A 16,762-nucleotide genomic window follows, 5' to 3' on the forward strand; every position below is an offset into this window, starting at 1 on the left:
GCAGTTGTCAGAAAATAGTCTGAAAGTGAGTAGTCTATCAGTCACTCACACTTAATTTTTATCTCTTTAATACAATTCCTGAAATTTGTTTGAAAGTGTTAAGGTTCGTTTAGTTAAAACTACCAGGCACAAGTCAGGGAACACATCTCCCAGTGGAATTATGGAATGTGCTGGACAAGAGGGAAGAACTTTTTGTAAGGTTCAGATTCCCTCCTGCAGTATTCTGAGGAGGGTCTGAGGAAGCAGGGATCAGGCTGTTTGATAAACTGGGATCAATTAGGACCTTGGTGTGGTTGTGAGCTGAGGGTAGTTTAGCAATTGGATATCTCCAGTAACAGTCCACGGCATAGCAAAGTGAGTTTGGGGCATCATTAGTAAGAAAACAGAAGAATTGGTTGTGGCATTTTACAGTTACCTTGGGAAACAGTGCTTCCTGTTGTAGGAGGGGAGACTTAACCTAGGGAGATAGAAACTTTACATCCAAAAACCTCAGGAGGTAAAAAATTCCCACTTGGAAGCTGTAGGTGCTGTTAAAGAGAAAAGCCACAGGCCCAAAATGGCTTCACTTGTGCTAAAGCCCTTGATACAAAATTTATGTTTAATAACTAACCTAATCACAACTTCAAAATACAATCACCAGAAATGTAATCCAATCAACCAGTTGGGAATTTCCTGGTCAGTACTGAAGAAGTAATCTGGCACATGGCCCCTTTTCATTATCTCCTCACCCCCACCCTGCCTTTCAGTGGAAGAAGAGGCAATTAGCTGTGAAAACCTGGCTGTTCCTTCTTTTCTCCCCTCCAAGGAGGTTCTGGCCTATAAATAATCCTTTCTTTTATTTTACTAATAGCTCCCATGCCCCACCCTTTTTCCTCTAAAAACTTCTGTTTGTACAACCCCTTGGAGCACCCTTCTGATTGCTAGGTGGGAGGCTGTCTGATTCTTGAGTCATTTAATAAAACCACTTAGATCTTCAAATTTACTTGACTGAATTTTTTTGACAGTGTTGTCCAGACTTGGTTTCAATATGAATATTTTTGTGTGCTAATGATGTAATTCAGAGCTGAGGCACTTAGAAAGAGATATAGGGAGGAAATAATAGGAGGGTTACAAAGGTCTGTCTAGTCAAAGCTATGGTTTTTCCAGTAGTCATGTATGGATGTGAGAGTTGGACCATAAACAAAGCTGAGTGCTGAAGAACTGATGCTTTTGAACTGTGGTGTTGAGAAACTCTTGAGAGTCCCTTGGACAGCAAGGAGATCAAACCAGTCCATCCTAAAGGAAATCAGTCCTGAATATTCATTGGAAAGACTGATGCTGAAGCTGAAGCTCCAGTATTTGGCCACCTGATTCGAAGAACTGACTCACTGGAAAAGATCCTGATGCTGGGAAAGGTTGAAGGCAGGAGGAGAAGTGTTTGACAGAGATGGTTGGATGGCATCACTGACTCAATGGAGATGAGTCTGAGCAAGCTCTGGGCGTTGGTGATAGACAGGGAAACCTGGCATACTGCAGTCCATGGGGTCGCAAAGGGTTGGACACGACTGAGTGACTGAACTGAACTAATAAACTAGGGATAAAAGACAGAGGATATGGAAAGAGTAAAAAACATATGCACTTTCTCCCCCTCTTTTCTTTTTGATGTCTAGCACAGTGACTAACACTTAATAAATATTTATTGAATGAATGAGTCATTCAATGTTTTGGCCCTGAAATGCCAGGGAAGAAGGGACAATGAACTGGCATATATTTCGAACTATATCTATGCCAGGTAGTGCTAAGGCTTTTGTGAAAGAGTAATGTAGGCTTAACTCCTCCCTCCCAACTTACCTGCTAAGTTAAAAAGTATCTGGTGACCTGTTGGGAGTAGTTTGGATGGCACAGATCATCCTTGGTCTTTTGAATTGATTCCTTTATCTTGTTTAATATATTTCCATTTACCATAGAAGGGCTTCCCTTGTGGCTCAGCTGGTAAAGAGTCCGCCTGCAATGCGGGACACCTGGGCTCAATCCCTGGGTTGGGAAGATCTCCTGGAGAAGGGAAAGGCTACCCACTCCAGTATTCTGGCCTGGAGAATTTCATGGACTATTCATGGAGTTGCAGAGAGTCAGACAGGACTGAAAGACTTTCACTTCACCTCACCATAGAAAGGAAAAGTTCACCAACTTTTTAAAGCAAAATTTCTCCACATGTCTTGGAAATTGGAATTAATTTTGTATGTCTTTATAATTCCTCTGTTGTTTTTCTCTTGTTTACCCTTCTCTCCTTTCCCACCAGCTTTGATGAATATATTGTTGAGATGTTAAAGGTTTAAAGTAAGTATATTGGTACTTGCCTTGCAGTCCAGTGGATAAGACTCTGCTTTTACACTGCAAAGGGCACAGGTTCCATCCCTGGTTGGGGAACTAAGATACTGCATGCTGCGCAGTGCAGCCAAAAACAAAGTCCTTATTAACTGATAGAATTTTAAGTTCAGAATTGTGTACTCATTAGATCGTTTTGTTCCTAGGGTTGCAGAGTCAGACACGACTGAGCAACTGAACAACAGAATCTGTATAATGGAGACAGCATCCTAACCTGAAATACTGATGATAGTCTTGCAATTATGAAAAAATCAGTGCACTTAAAAAAAAATTGAAGTCTAATTGACTTAAAATATTGTATTAGTTTCAGAATCACTCCATTATTAATTACAAGCACAACGGAATGACACAAACTTGCCATTTTATCTATCTGTACTTTCATTTCTTCTTAATTTTCTATTTTGCTCTGCTAATATTCTCTAGATCTGATACGGGTTCTCCAGGCTAGGATACTGGAGTGGGTAGCCTTTCCGTCCTCCAGGGGATCTTCCCAACCCAGGGACGGAACCCAGGTCTCTTGCATTGCAGGCGGATTCTTTACCAGCTGAGCCACAAGGGAAGCCCTTCTATGGTAAATGGAAATATATTAAACAAGATAAAGGAATCAATTCAAAATGAGGGAGATCTTGGTTTCGATCCCTGGTTTGGGAATGTCTCCTGGAGAAGGGAAAGGCTATCCTAGCCTGGAGAATTCCATGGACTGTACTGTCCATGGGGTCGCAAAGAGTCGGACATGACTGAACGACTTTCACTTTGAATTTGGACACACCAAAGTGTCTCAGGAGAAAAAAACCCCAGAAAATTGCAAAAGCCAACTCTGTATCTTGTTATAACATTAATAATAACTTTTTTGGAATTAAAGACCGTATTTATTCTTCTCTATCTCTCTGGTGGGGGGGGGGAAATTAAAAAACAACCATTAATAGACATCCTCGACCAAGTTGTGAGCGGGTTTGATTTTTTTTTCCTCCCGGAGAACAAACGACGAACTTGCGGGGAAAAGTTTTCAGGGCGGAGCCCAGGGAGCGTAGGTTCCTCCCATTGGTTCTTCCGGAGCCTCCGCCCCGCCCCTGTCCCGCCTCCTGGATGGATGAACCAATAGGAACGTAAGTTGTGGTTTAAACGCGGAGTCTGGCGCGGCCGCTGGAGCCGTGTCTTGCGAGAGTTTGGCTGTTACTCCGAACGTGGGTGAACCGAGCGGTACCGAGTGGTTGGGCGGGCACGGTCCAGCGGCGTAGGAAGCGGGAGTAGGCTTTATGTGTGGGGGCTCTGGGGCCTGGGAACCGGGGTCCGGGTGTCTGGGAGCCGGGGCCTGGGGTTTGGGGGCTGGGACTTCCCTGGAACGTCAGACGCGCTCACCCGGCTCGAGCCACGGTCTTGAGCTGCGTGTGCGACCCACGGCAGTTTGGTTTCAATGAGTACCAGGGCCTGTGCTGGTCCCAGACCGCCAGCTTTTCAGGAATTTAGGGCCCCTGACGTAGGCGTCAAGATTTAAGAACTGGATTACATGCTTGTTGGCTCAAGATCCGGCTTCTACCCTTGCTTAGCTCTTGTTTTTGCGTAGACGTCCCCAGGGTAGAAAGTTGGGTCAGTGCTACACTTGAGCTTCTTTCATCTTCCTAACTCCCAAGGTTTAATGAGCGTTTCACACCTCTAGTTGATCCAGAATGGCTACTCTGATCTATGTTGATAAGGAAAATGGAGAACCAGGCATCCATGTGGCTCCTAAGGAAGGGCTGAAGCTGGGGTCTGTACCTTGTAAGTATACAGGCGGCTATCAGGTACACAGGTATTGTGAATCAGTGGTGGGTGTGGCTTGGAGCTGGGGGAGGCCCAAATATACTTTGTGGGCAGTTGGAGTCGTGCGTGTTAAGCCGCTTCAGTCGTCTCCGACTTTTTGCGGCCCTATGGACTATGTAGCCGGCCAGGCTCTTCTGTCCATGGAGTCCTCCAGGCAAGAATACCGGTGTGGGTCGCCATGCCCTTCTCCAGGGAATCTTTATGACCCAGGGATTAAACCGGAGTCTCTTAAATCTCCTGTATTGCCAGGCGGGTTCTTTACCAGGAGCGCCACCTGGGAAGCCCAGTTGGAGTCGAGTTTACCCAATACTCTTACTGCCAAGTACTTATGGGTCTCTTCATGTTCAATATCTTTTTTTTTTTTTAAATTATTTATTTTTGGATGTGCTGGGTCTTTGTTGCTGCCTGGCCTTTTCTCTAGGTGCAATGAGTGGGGGATACTTTCTATTTGTGTTGCCCAGGCTTCTCATTGCCGTAGCTGCATTGTTGCAGAGCATGGGTTCTAGGGGATGCTGACTTCAGCAGTTGAGACACATGGTCTCAGTAGATATGGCTCCAGAGCACAGGCTCAATATTTGTGGCACACGGACTTAGTTGCTTTGTGGCATGTCGGTGTTCCTGGGTCAGGGATCATACCCCTGTCTCCTGTGTTGGCAGGCAGATTCTTTACTACTGAGAAACCAGAGAAGCCCTCATGTTCAGTATCTTAAAGAGATTATTTAAGAGAGTAGTGAACTGAAGTGCTGTTAGGCATAGGACCATGCCACTGTCAAAAATGGGGGTTAAGTTTGGCTGTGAGAATTAGGCCAAGTTTATAGGCACAGTCAGCTTTCAAGTTGCACAGGTGTTTACTGCTGGAATGATCTTACAGTATGACTTTTTCTTTAGCAGTCAAAGCTTTAGATGGGAGATCTCAGGTTTCAACACCACGTGTTGGCAAAATATTTGATGCTCCACCAGCTTTACCAAAAACTGCCAGAAAGGCTTTGGGAACTGTCAACAGAGCTACAGAAAAATCAGTTAAGACAAATGGACCGCTCAAACAGAAACAGACAACTTTCTCGACCAAAAAGGTAAGTGTTGGCTATAATTAAAGACTTCAGCACTTTGACTCTTAAAATGATTACTAGCATCTTACCTGACCTCCTCTGTGAATGGAAGGAAATAGAGACTAGCAAAGTAGATTAACAGAAGAGAATCATCATACAGTCATGGACTTCCTCTGTACCTTGAGATCGCAGGAGCAGCTGTTAATATTTTTGCCTCACCTGTTTTTAACAAGTGTCTTAGACTGAGTACTGTGAGGGACGGTACTTTGCAAGAGGTCTTGATGCTAATATAACAGCTCAGGTGCTGCCATCCTCTTCCCCTCCTTTCAGAGCAAGCACTAGCTTTGTAGGTTATAACTTGGTAGCATGTTGACCTTTGTACATGTGTTTACAAACTCTAGGTCAGTGCATCCCAGACTGAGAGGACTTGGCTGTGAAAGATAACTTTAGCATGTGAATTAGCACTGCCTTTCAGTAATTGTTTGAGTGTGTATTAGGAAAAAAACAACTAGTATATTTGATGTCAAACTGTTACATGTGGTTTTAGGATAAAGGTGTCTTTTTTAAAAAAAAAACTGAGTTGAGTAAGAGAAATGCTAAGTGTAGGTATTGCAAGGATATAGCAAAAATGATGAGAACGTGACAGAACTGAAACGTGGGAAGCCTTGTCCTAGTAATTTCCTCTAGGCATGCACATGTTATGTAATAATAAATCAAGACTCTACAAGCTTCCATCTTGGCCCACCACCATCACGGACTGCCTACCAGTTCCAGACTAGAGAATTATCCACGGCCGACCTCTAAAGTCCTTGACTGTCTTTGACTATCTCTTACTCAGTGTGTGTATTTGAGGAACACAAATTGGTTTTTAATATTAACCCAATAATTTAGGTAACACAGATGGAAAATCACATTTCCAAAAGCCAAAAATGGCTTCCAAGATTAGTTTCTATTCTGGGTGATTTACGCCCTTTTTCTTTTCTATTAGGTTAGTTTGGGCGATTGAGTCAATTAGCTCTGAATTAACTCTACTCTGGGGCTTCCCTGGTGACTCAGTAGTAAAGAATCCGCCTGCAATGCAGGAGACTCAGGTTCGATCTCTGGGTGGAGAAGATCCCTTGGACAAGGAAATGGCAACCCACTCCAGTATTTTTTGCATGGGAAATCTTAACAGACAAAGAAACTTGGTGGGCTACATAGTCCATGGGATTGTAAAAGAGTTGAACACGACTTATCAACTAAAAACAGACTCTGCTCTGCATTTTGATAATTTATGCTAACAGGTGATAATACTTGTATTTCAGCCTTTTGAGCCATGATACTAGAATTGATTGCTGAATTGTATTTGTGTGCGATTTTGAGAACGAGGGATTATGGTTTCTTAGAAATTGAAGACAAATTTAAAATGTGGTGAAGTAATCCCATGTCTTGAAGAATCTCTCCAATCTTTTGTACTAATCAGTTGACAAGGCTTCCACTCTTATTAATGGATGTTTTCTTGGGTTTCTTTTAGATTACTGAGAAGACTGTTAAGGCAAAAAGTTCAGTTCCTGCCTCAGATGACACCTATCCAGAAATAGAAAAATTCTTTCCATTCGATCCATTAGGTAATCTTTTGGTATTGTCCAAATGCTTTAACTTTCAGTTTTTCTTAGTATCCAATTCAACTGTAACTTGATATGGCTCTGAATATGACATGTGATCTAAAACTATAACAAGGCTGTCTGAATCTGGGGTGCTTTGGACAAATAACTTGTGGATTTATTTTTAAGGCATTATCTTAAGTCAGAAGAGGAATCAGAGCAAAGATGGGAGAACATAATTCTTGTCCTCAAAAGCTAAAACCAAGTGGGGGGGATTACTTGTTCAGTGTTAGCAGACAGCCTTCCTAGCATGCCCACTCTTAGAAAGTGAACTTGATGTCAAGTTGAACATTAAAAAACAAGCCTGGAAAATCCACATAGCCAGTGAGAACATGTGCTTTTAGACGTCTTCAACCTCCTACATGTATCTGAAATATTTTCTATTATAGAATCGGCTTTATTCAAGCTTTAATGTACTCACATTGAGGAGAGTAGACTGTATGCCAGGCGCTATTGGCTTAGGATGTAGTGGTTAACAAGGCAGGCCTCACCCTGAGGAAGCCCAAGATTTGGAGGGAAGGTCAGACACTGAACAAATCCTTTCACTTTGAGTGTGAGCCAAGGAGAAAAACAGGGCTTGTTAGTGGGGACTAAACCTAGCCTGGAGGAGCGGGAAGTGTTTCTCAGAAAGTGACACCCAGTGGAGGCTTGAAGGATGTAAGGAGATAGTTGTGTGGAGAAGGGGTAGGGCTGGGCACCCCCACTGTAACAGACAAAAGATGTTGAGGCAGAAAGAAGGACTGGAGAGGTTCTGGAAAACTGAAAAGCAGGGTGAAGGAGGACACTGGTGAAGGGGTTGGTCAAATCACACAGGGTCTTTGAGATTTCTGAGCTGGGCTTTTTGCCTTTTGATCCAAAGAGCATCTACTTATTCCACTAGTATACATCTGGGCTGTTTCTGGCTTTTATATATATTACAAAACAATTCTGCCATTATTGTTGAGAGTGTGTGAGTATACTTAGAGAGTAAATGCCAAGAAGAATTACTGGGTCTCAAAGCTGTGTGATTAAGTTTTGATAAAATGTGGTGCATCTCATCATTACCATTCAGGAAAATGAGGTAGATTTATGCATATTGAGGGCTTCCCAGGTAACTCAAATGGTAAAGAATCTGCCTGCAATGTGGGCAACCTGGGTTCAATCCTGGGTTGGGAAGATTCCCTGGAGAAAGGCATGGAAACCCACTCAGTATTCTTGCCTGAAGAATGCCCGCATGAATGGAGGAACCTGGTAGGCCACAGTCCATGAGGTTGCAAAGAGTTGGACACGACTGAGCGACTAACACTTTCACACTTTAAGCATATTGGCCAGGAAAGAGGACTATGTACAATAGCTGTGTTGGGGGGAAAGAGATATTGCTAAACTACCTTCCAAAATAGCATAAGTTATTGAAACCACTTTCAGTGGATGAGGATGGCTGCTTTCCCCTTGTTCTCTAACTGCAAATGTTTTAAAATTATCAGAACGATAACTGATATTTTATTATTTAAAATTGTGGTATGTGAATGTGCCTGGGCATATTTGACTATTGGTCATTTATAGTTTAAAATTTTCTGTTTGTATCTTTGTTTTCTCTTGATTTTTTGTGACTTTCTTACACTTCGTGTCTGTGTGTGTAAAGAACTCTCTGGATAAAGGTAATTAACCCTGTGTGTTGCAGACTTATTTCCTCTGGGGTCTTTTGCCTTTTTCTTTTTTTTTTTAACAATTCAGTGGTTTAAATTAAGTAGTCACATATACTGTTTCTTAAATTTGTTTTAGGACTTTTACACTCTTAAAAAGTAGTGAAGACCCCAAAGAACTTTTGCGTGTTGTTTATATATCCTATATTTTAAGTTAAAATTGAGAAGTTAAAAAGTGTTAATTTGTTAAAATACAAGAAACCCATTACATTAACGTACATAACAAAATTTAATGAGAAGAGTGGCGTGGTTTTATGTTTTTGAAAATTTGCTTAATCTGGCTTAACATAAAACAGCTAGATTCACATGGGATTGTACATTCCGTCTGTTGGAATCTGTTTTTGGTTGACGTATATGAAGAAAATCTGGCCTTTTGCAGCCATGGTTAGGAAAAGAGAAGCATTTTAAGTCTTTTCAGATAAGTATAGATAGTTTTCTTTGCTATTACACTAAAATTCAACTTGTGGCTGCTTCTGTATGCATAGTTGCAATGTAGAATCTGAAACCATTTCAGTAAGTGTTGTATTATTCTCTGACACTTAAATCCATTGGTCTGTTTTGCACTTTGAATGTATCTTTTATTCTGCATTTATCACCATTGATCATTGAGAAATACTGGTTTGCTGGGAAATGTAGGTCATCCACAAGTTGAAATATTTCTTTATGCATGTCAAAAGCACACTCATTAATGCTCACCACTGACCTCATCAGAAAAGTCTTCAGTACTAGGAAGCTGTCAAGCTAATAATTGCAGATAAATTTTCTGAAATTTTGGGGTTTTTTTTTCCCCTTGAAACTTTGGATTTTATCATTGAAAACAAATACTGCTTCTCTTGAACTGGTAGACTTTCGTTGCTTGGAGAAAATGTGCAACACATATCCAAGTCCGAATTACCAGAGTTTGTTTTTTAGTTCTTTATAGTAAACGGTGTCCAGAAGTAACACCTGTAGTTTAGCTTGCAGATCAAATAATTGCACATATTGTTTTTCTTGGAAAACACCACGGTACTTCAGTATATGATAGAACTGTTGAATGGCATACTTCACAACTTATACAGGATACTAAAAAAAAATGTTTTCAAGGGTTGAGAGCTCATAAAATTAATATTTTTTTATTGCATATGGTAAAGTGATATGTGAAACAGGCATTTTTTTTTAATACCAGTGAAGGGTAGTGAGAAATATACTAAATATAATTTATTGCCACTGCCTTGATTTGTGCTAAGGCACAGAAGTTTTATCCTCCGTTGCTTTTGGACCACCAGATATCAGCACAGTGGGAAAAGGTGTTAGTGTTATTATGAAAACAGTTTGATCTCCTGGGCCCCATGAAAGGGTCTTAGACTGGCAGGGTGCCACTCACCACCCTGAGAACTGCTGCCCTGACAGAGTGCTTTCTGTGGCAGATTTTGAGAGTTTTGACCTGCCTGAGGAGCACCAGATCGCACACCTCCCCTTGACTGGAGTGCCTCTCACGATCCTTGATGAGGAGAGGGAGCTTGAGCAGCTGTTATATGTGGGCCCCCCTTCGCCTCTGAAGATGCCTCCTCCGCTGTGGGAGTCTAGTAAGTGAACAAGTGCCCTTCTAGAAGGGCTGTAAACAATCTGTGTCATAACATTTCCATTACTGTGAGGATAGGGTTGTGCAGAAGGCTAGTAATTTCTATACTTGAGACTGAAGGGATAAGGTTTCAGGATAATGAAAACTATTCTCAACTGGTACTGTTTTTTAGTTGCAAATGCCTAATAAAATTAAGTCATTCTGGAATCTGGACAGTCTTACATACAAGCAAAACAAGGTGAAATTTAGTATATAACTTTTTATATTAAAAATTGATGTAAAATAAACTTGCTTGAAATGAGAGTTCCAAATTAATCCAAAGCTCATGTAGGATAAGACCCACACAATAGCAGGAGGTTTTACGTCTTGGTTCAGACTGGTGGTCAAAAGCCATTATCAGCATGTTTTCTATTATATCTGATGGAATAACTTACACTATTTGCCAGATTACACTAGTGATAATTGTTGGCAGTTACTTGGGTCTCTAAGAATGATAGAATTTGGGGTACTTCTATGATTTATTTCATAATGAAGGTTAATTCTGGGACCATAGCCACATTTCAAGAAATAAGTGAGAAGGTGTATGTGTATGTAGGTGGGGCAGGGGGTAATTCATGAGACAAAGGGAAAAATAAGAGTTCGAGTTCATGATTAAAGTGAAACTAATGTGTGTGTTGATGGACATGTGGATTTGCAGATACTGAATAAGAAATTCCTGTTTTCTAGATCTGTTGCAGTCTCCCTCAAGCATTCTGTCCACTCTGGATGTTGAATTGCCACCTGTTTGCTGTGACTTAGATATTTAAATTTCTTAGCACTTTATAGTTTGGGTATGTATTAGTAGTTTGTATTAATAAAGCGATTCTTTGTTTAACAGACTCTTCCTAATATTGTGGTTGGTATTGTTTAGAATTTGCTTAAAATGTAGCAGGCTACAGGCTGCACGGCCCTTAGCCCGCTGTTGCTGTTGGTGCCTGCTGCCATAGCCTTGCACCCTGTCCAGGCAATGGTGACCATGAGACTTATTAGTGGTCCTGCTCAGCCATTGGTATGTACTGTTGGTGGGCCCCTCCCCCAAGCGACCAACTGTCAGTGAGTGACCGTTAGTGGTCTGCTCAGCCATTGATTGGTGCTGCAGTGGGCCCATCCCCCAGGCAACCAACTGCCAATGAGCGACTGTTAGTGGCAGAAGTGGTGGTTGTCAGGTGGAGAGTGAGGTAAGAGAAAGATCCTGGCCTTTTCTCTGGGGGCCTCCAGCTCACCCACCCTCAGCCCTGTGAGTGAGCCGAGGGGCCCAGGGAACCGGCTAGGAGTTGTCTGTGTCCTGCAGGGCTCCAGAGCCTTCACCAAGGCTGGCCACTGGCCCGGCCCAGACCTTGAGGAGGTGATGAACCTCTCCCCTATCCCTGTCTCTGTGACCGAATGGCAGCGGCCGTCAGTCTGGGTCACAATTTTTGGGACCTATTCCTGCCATACGGGTGGCCTGAGGAGCGTGAGGGCCAGCTGAGTCCTGGGTGCCTGGCTCCCTCAGTGATGACCGGGGGTCTTGGGACCTGGCCCTGAGGGAGCCACAAACTAAGCTCTGCCTCCTCTCAGCCAGAACCCAGACCTCGGAGGGTGAAAGTTGTACCTGGGACCTGGTCCTTTCTTGTCAGAACAGGGAATAACTTTTGTTTAATGTAACATTTACCTGACCATGACCTGACTTCAAGAACAAAGGATCTGACACAAGAAGTTCACAGCAATTAACCATTCTCCTCCCTCAGCTTTCCTAGAAAAGGGCTTTGCTGCAGGCTTTTGGGGAGTTTGGGTGTTTTGAGGCATGAGCCAACCACCTCCTTGCGTGGCCCTCAGTGAACCTTTCTCGGTACCATACTCCAGTGTTTTGGTATTGTTTGGCCCCCCTGGGCGTAGGGCACACCAACTTGTATTTTAGTAATAAAAACTGAAAACTAGTAGACCTGTTTAACAGATAAGAGTCTATAATGTGATGAGAAGTTTAAGCTGAAAAACTTACCCTAAAACCCTCTGATTTAAAAGCTTGCTTTAAAAGCTGCCGCTGTTTTTCCTGAAACACATACCTCTCCATGTACACTTTACTCACTTTTTGTGGCCATTAACTGGTGACAGTTATTAGACCTCTTAATTAGAAGAGCCACTTCCAGCTCATTAAGTGTCTATTGCTAGGAATTCTTTATTGCTGTTTCTATCTAGTTTCTAATGACTTCAATACCCTGTATTCAGTGGTCAAAATTTGAAAGGCTCTAAATCTCCTGAGAATTCTGCCCTTTTGAGCTCTTCAATTGGGTTCTTTGAAGACCATAGCAGATAATTTACTGGTAGTGAGATCCACTCTTTACCTATAGGAAACTATATTTAGTTGATAACTCTGTGTTGGGAATTGTTTTTAAGTCTTTAATAAGCGTTACGTTTCACGTTCATGATCCTGTTTTTCAGATGAGGACATTGAAGTTTAGAAGCTTCATGTATCGAAGCTATGAAGTGCTAGAAAATGATAGAACCTGGTATTTTGATTCCATAACTGATACCGGAATCAAAATATCAGATTGCTAATGGTTGCCTCTGGATTTTTTTTCTTATTGGGTAGAGAGGGCTGATGATGATTTTAAAAAATTGTTGCCACTATTTTAAATTAGGTTTCACATATATTTGGATTTAGAGATTCTCTTTGAAAGACAGACCTGTTAAATAGTAGGCCCTTGTTTCCAGCACTTGGTCGAGTGGTGATAGAGTGCTGGCTGCCTTTTGGGTGGAGTGTGGGTTTTCTGTCCTTTAGACCCTGTGTGAGATGGCTTGAAGGGAGAATTGAAGTATTCCTCTTATTCTGTCTCTTCTGTGACCCAGCCTATTTAACTCACTTAACTTGCCTAGCCAGACAGTCAACTGAATTTGATCCTTGCTTAATACTAACCTATACAGGAAATCTTTCTCCTGAAATGTCTGTAGCATCTATAGTCAAGTTAGAATGTGAGCCCTTTCCCATTATTATTAGAGGAATCTACAAGATACTAGGCATGAAATGATAGGAACACACACAGTCACTGGTCCTGACTTCAAAACTTTGACCCTTTAAATGTTACTGAATCAGTCTGAATTTCTGAAATCAGTAGAAAGATTTTTGAAAGAGAATAAGACAAATTGGCACTTGACTTTAAGAGGATTAGACCTCACATCCTCAGGTATAATCAGGCCAGTTTGAAAAGCTAACCCTAATCTGAGTGGCTTTCATACCCTAGAGTACATTTAGAAACTTTGGAAAGTGGTTTGTTGTGGTGGAGGAAAAACAGATCTGGGAGCAAGGTGACTGGTCAGTTCTTTATCAGGTCCTTGGTCAGACCTGAGCACAAATGATCTTCTCTTCACTGTTTATAAGAACTCAAGTTCTTAATGTTTGTTGACTCTGAGAATTTTAAACAGATGCTTCTTTAACATAGATAATTCTCTTTTTGTGGGTATTATTTCTGTTTGTAGCAGTTTACGTTGTTTGGCTTCATTAAGAGAAAGCTTATGAGAAGGCTTGTTTGGAAATATGATCTGTCCTAAATGTAGAATTAAGGTTTATTTCTTTGAATCATACCGTTGCCCTACATTGCATTTAAGCATGATCTTACTTAAGGAAGGTTCATCCATACCTAACTTATTTTTGCATTGGCATTTTTTCAGGTTTTAAATTCCAATTAACCTTCAATAGGAACGCAGTTAGAAATTTTAAAAAATATATTTTTAGTATTCTCTATTAGACTAATTCTGATCTAACCTGTATAGGAAGGTTAGTCCCTACACCAAGTCCCCAAAGGGTTAGTACTATGATAGAAATCCTAATTTGACTTTGTTCTTTCCAATAATTTAATCATTTATCACTTTAGGCCCAATGTGCTAGGAACTAAGCCTACCGTGGTTAAATAACAATGTTGCCCCTGCACTCAGATGCCTGGCCTCCTTGGGGAGAGAGGTATCAAATGCCATTGTGATACAGGATAATGCACTGGGGTGGGGAGGACCAGAACTTGGGGAACACTCCCCAGCCCAGTCTAGAGAAGGCTTCCTGGGGAAGTACATGTGGATGGAGCCTTGATGGAAGAGAGTTCTGAGCAGAGGAAACAAGCTTTTGCAAATGGCAGGAAGCAAGTGAACACAGCTTGTTAAATGAAAACTGCCTTTGTATTTTTCTGGCTTTAGGTTTGAGCAAACAGAGTGGTTGCAAACAAAGGAGAGTGAAGCAGGGACCATATGGCTATTTGAACTGTGCAAGGGGTTTTGCGTTTGGCATGGGGGTGTTGGGTGCCATGGAAAGTTTTTCTTTTGTTTTTCGGTTATCATTTATTTAATAGTATTTTTCTGCAAAATCATAGCAAACTATTTAAAGCAATGAATATACATATATCTTAGACTGTTATACATATGCCTCAACTGTATATAAAACCAAAAAATATCATTACAGAAAAATTTGAAATTTTGACAAGATATGTAGCAAAATCCACTTACTGAAAAGAGTATATATGGGCTGGTTAGTTGTGCTGCCTCTGTATCAATATACACTTTGAGTATCATCCTTCTGAACTATTGATGCATTTAATTTTTTCTTGTAGCTGCAAATATAAATTTCACTAATGTTTTCCCTTTGAAATGCAGAAACAGTTCTGCAGTATTCCAGGGATCCCATAATGAGAAATGCTCTTTTGTATATACCATCTTGAGTTCTTACAAGTTCTTTTGCTCTCATAGAAACCATGTATAGTATTTCCAAGGTGCACTATAAAATTTTTATTTTATATTGGTGTACAGATGATTAACAATGTTGTTACTTTCAGGTGTATAGCAAAGTGATTCAGTTGTGCATATACATGTATTCTTTTCCAAGTTCTTTTCCCATTTAGGTTATTACAGAGTTCCCTGTACTATACAGTAAGTCCTTGTTATCTGTTTTAAATATATCAGTGTATACATGTCCTAAACTCCCAATCTATTCCTTCTCTTCACTTTCCCCTCTGGTAACCTAAGTTCTCTAAGACTGTGAGTCTTTCTGTTTTATAAATAAGTTTATTTGTATATATATATATTTTAGATTCCATGTATAAGTAAAATCATATATTTCTCTTTCTCTGACATTCTTCACTTAGTATGATAATCTCCAAGTTCATTCTTGCTGCTGCAAATGGCATTATTTCATCTTTTTTAATGGCTGAGTAATATTCCATTGTGTGTATGTATTACATCTTCTTTATCAATTCATTTGTTGATGGGACATTTAGGTTGCTTCTATGTCTTGCCTATTGTAAACAGTGCCGCAGTGAATATTGGAGTGCATGAATCCTTCTGAACCATGTTTTTCTCTGCATATATGCCCAGAGGTGGGATTGATGGATCATATGGTACCTCTATTTTTAGTTTCTTCAGGAAACTTCATTCTGTTCTCTATAGTAGCTGTACCAATTTACTTTCCTACTAACAGTGTTGGAGGGTTCCTTTTTCTCTACACCCTTTTCAGCATTTGTTATTTGTAGACTTTTTGATCATGACCTTACTGACCAGTGTGAGGTGAGGTATGGTAGTTTTGATTTGCATTTCTCTAATAATTAGTGATGTTGGGCATCTTTTCATGTGCTTCTTGTCCATCTGTATTTTTTTTTTTTTTTTTGAGATTTATCTATTTAGGTCTGCCCAGTTTTTGATTGGATTTTTTTTTTTTTAAATATCTGCATGAGCTGTTAGTAAATTTTGGAGATTAATCCTTTGTCCCAGTTTTTGCGAGTATTTTCTGCCATTCTGTAGGTCTTTTTTTTTGTTTATGGTTTGCTTTGCTATGCAAAAGCTTTTGAGCTTAATTACATCCTATTTGTTTATTTTTGTTTTTATTTCCATTACTCTAATAGATGAATCAAAAAAGAAATTGCTGTGATTTATGTCAGGGAGTATTCTGCATATGTTTTTTTCTAAAAGAGTTTTATAGTATCTGGTCTTATATTTAGGTCTTTAATCCATTTTGAGTAATTGTGTATGGTATTAAAGGCTATTTTAATTTCATTTTTTTACTTGTAGTTTTCCAATTTTCCCAGGGCCATTTTCCAATGTATACTCTTACCTTCTTTGTCATAGACTAGGTGACCATAGGAGCGTGGGTTTATTTCTGGGTTTTCTATCCTGTTCTGCTGATCTATAGCTGTTTTTGTGCCGATACCATACTGTTTTGATGACTGTTGTTTTGTAGTATAGTCTGAATTCAGGGAGCCTGATTCTTCCAGTTCTGTTTTCCTTTCTAAAAGTTACTTTGGCTATTAAGTCTTTTGTGTCTTCATAAAAATTCTAAGATTTTTTGGTCTAGTTCTGTGAAAAACACCATCAGTAGTAATTTGATAGGGATTGTATTGAATCCATAGATTGCCTTGAGTACTATTGTCATTTTGACAGTAATGATTCTTCCAATCCAAGAACATTGTATGTCTTTCCATGTCTACATATATCCATGTCTACATATGTAGATTTATTTTATCCTTTTTAATGAACATATTTTCCATTGTATAACTATCATATTTTCTAATTATAAACTATGCAACAGCAAACATCCTTGTAAAAACACCTGAGGACTCTTGTATGAGGGGTTTCCTTGTACATTTTTGACTCTTTCTTGTGCTTTCTTCCTAT

General features: G+C 40.4%; 1 protein-coding gene and 1 long non-coding RNA gene across 5 annotated transcripts in view; both read left to right on the forward strand.

The window, feature by feature from the left end:
- Positions 1 to 3,459: 3,459 nt before the first annotated feature.
- PTTG1 (PTTG1 regulator of sister chromatid separation, securin) lies at positions 3,460 to 10,975 on the forward strand. 4 transcript variants are annotated; one of them, XM_020903338.2, is made up of 6 exons: positions 3,460 to 3,548; positions 4,022 to 4,122; positions 5,053 to 5,237; positions 6,727 to 6,820; positions 9,945 to 10,103; positions 10,826 to 10,975. In XM_020903338.2, the coding sequence occupies exons 2-6, from the start codon at positions 4,032 to 4,034 to the stop codon at positions 10,903 to 10,905; spliced, it is 609 nt and encodes a 202-aa protein (XP_020758997.1). In that variant the 5' UTR covers positions 3,460 to 3,548; positions 4,022 to 4,031; the 3' UTR covers positions 10,906 to 10,975. The 4 variants fall into 4 exon arrangements, with proteins under 4 accessions (XP_020758997.1, XP_020759000.1, XP_020758998.1 ...); XM_020903341.2 differs by having other exon boundaries at positions 5,056 to 5,237; XM_020903339.2 differs by having other exon boundaries at positions 3,524 to 3,611.
- Positions 10,976 to 11,231: 256 nt separating this feature from the next.
- The window catches only part of LOC110143670 (uncharacterized), a 244,884-nt gene continuing 239,353 nt past the window's right edge, over positions 11,232 to 16,762 (forward strand). The window contains exon 1 of the long non-coding RNA XR_011486969.1: positions 11,232 to 11,316. This is a non-coding gene — a long non-coding RNA (uncharacterized lncRNA). The remainder of the gene's footprint in view (positions 11,317 to 16,762) is intronic.

This window comes from Odocoileus virginianus, chromosome 3 (assembly GCF_023699985.2).
Source record: "Odocoileus virginianus isolate 20LAN1187 ecotype Illinois chromosome 3, Ovbor_1.2, whole genome shotgun sequence".
Classification (NCBI taxonomy): domain Eukaryota; kingdom Metazoa; phylum Chordata; class Mammalia; order Artiodactyla; family Cervidae; genus Odocoileus; species Odocoileus virginianus.

Bases quoted from the DNA above. Each gene is read 5' to 3' on its own strand.
- PTTG1 (XM_020903338.2), top strand. From the start codon at position 4,032: ATGGCTACTCTGATCTATGTTGATAAGGAAAATGGAGAACCAGGCATC. The intron at 4,123-5,052 runs GTAAGTATACAG...CTTTTTCTTTAG, and splicing joins GAAGCTGGGGTCTGTACCTT to CAGTCAAAGCTTTAGATGGG. The intron at 6,821-9,944 runs GTAATCTTTTGG...TTTCTGTGGCAG, and splicing joins CTTTCCATTCGATCCATTAG to ATTTTGAGAGTTTTGACCTG.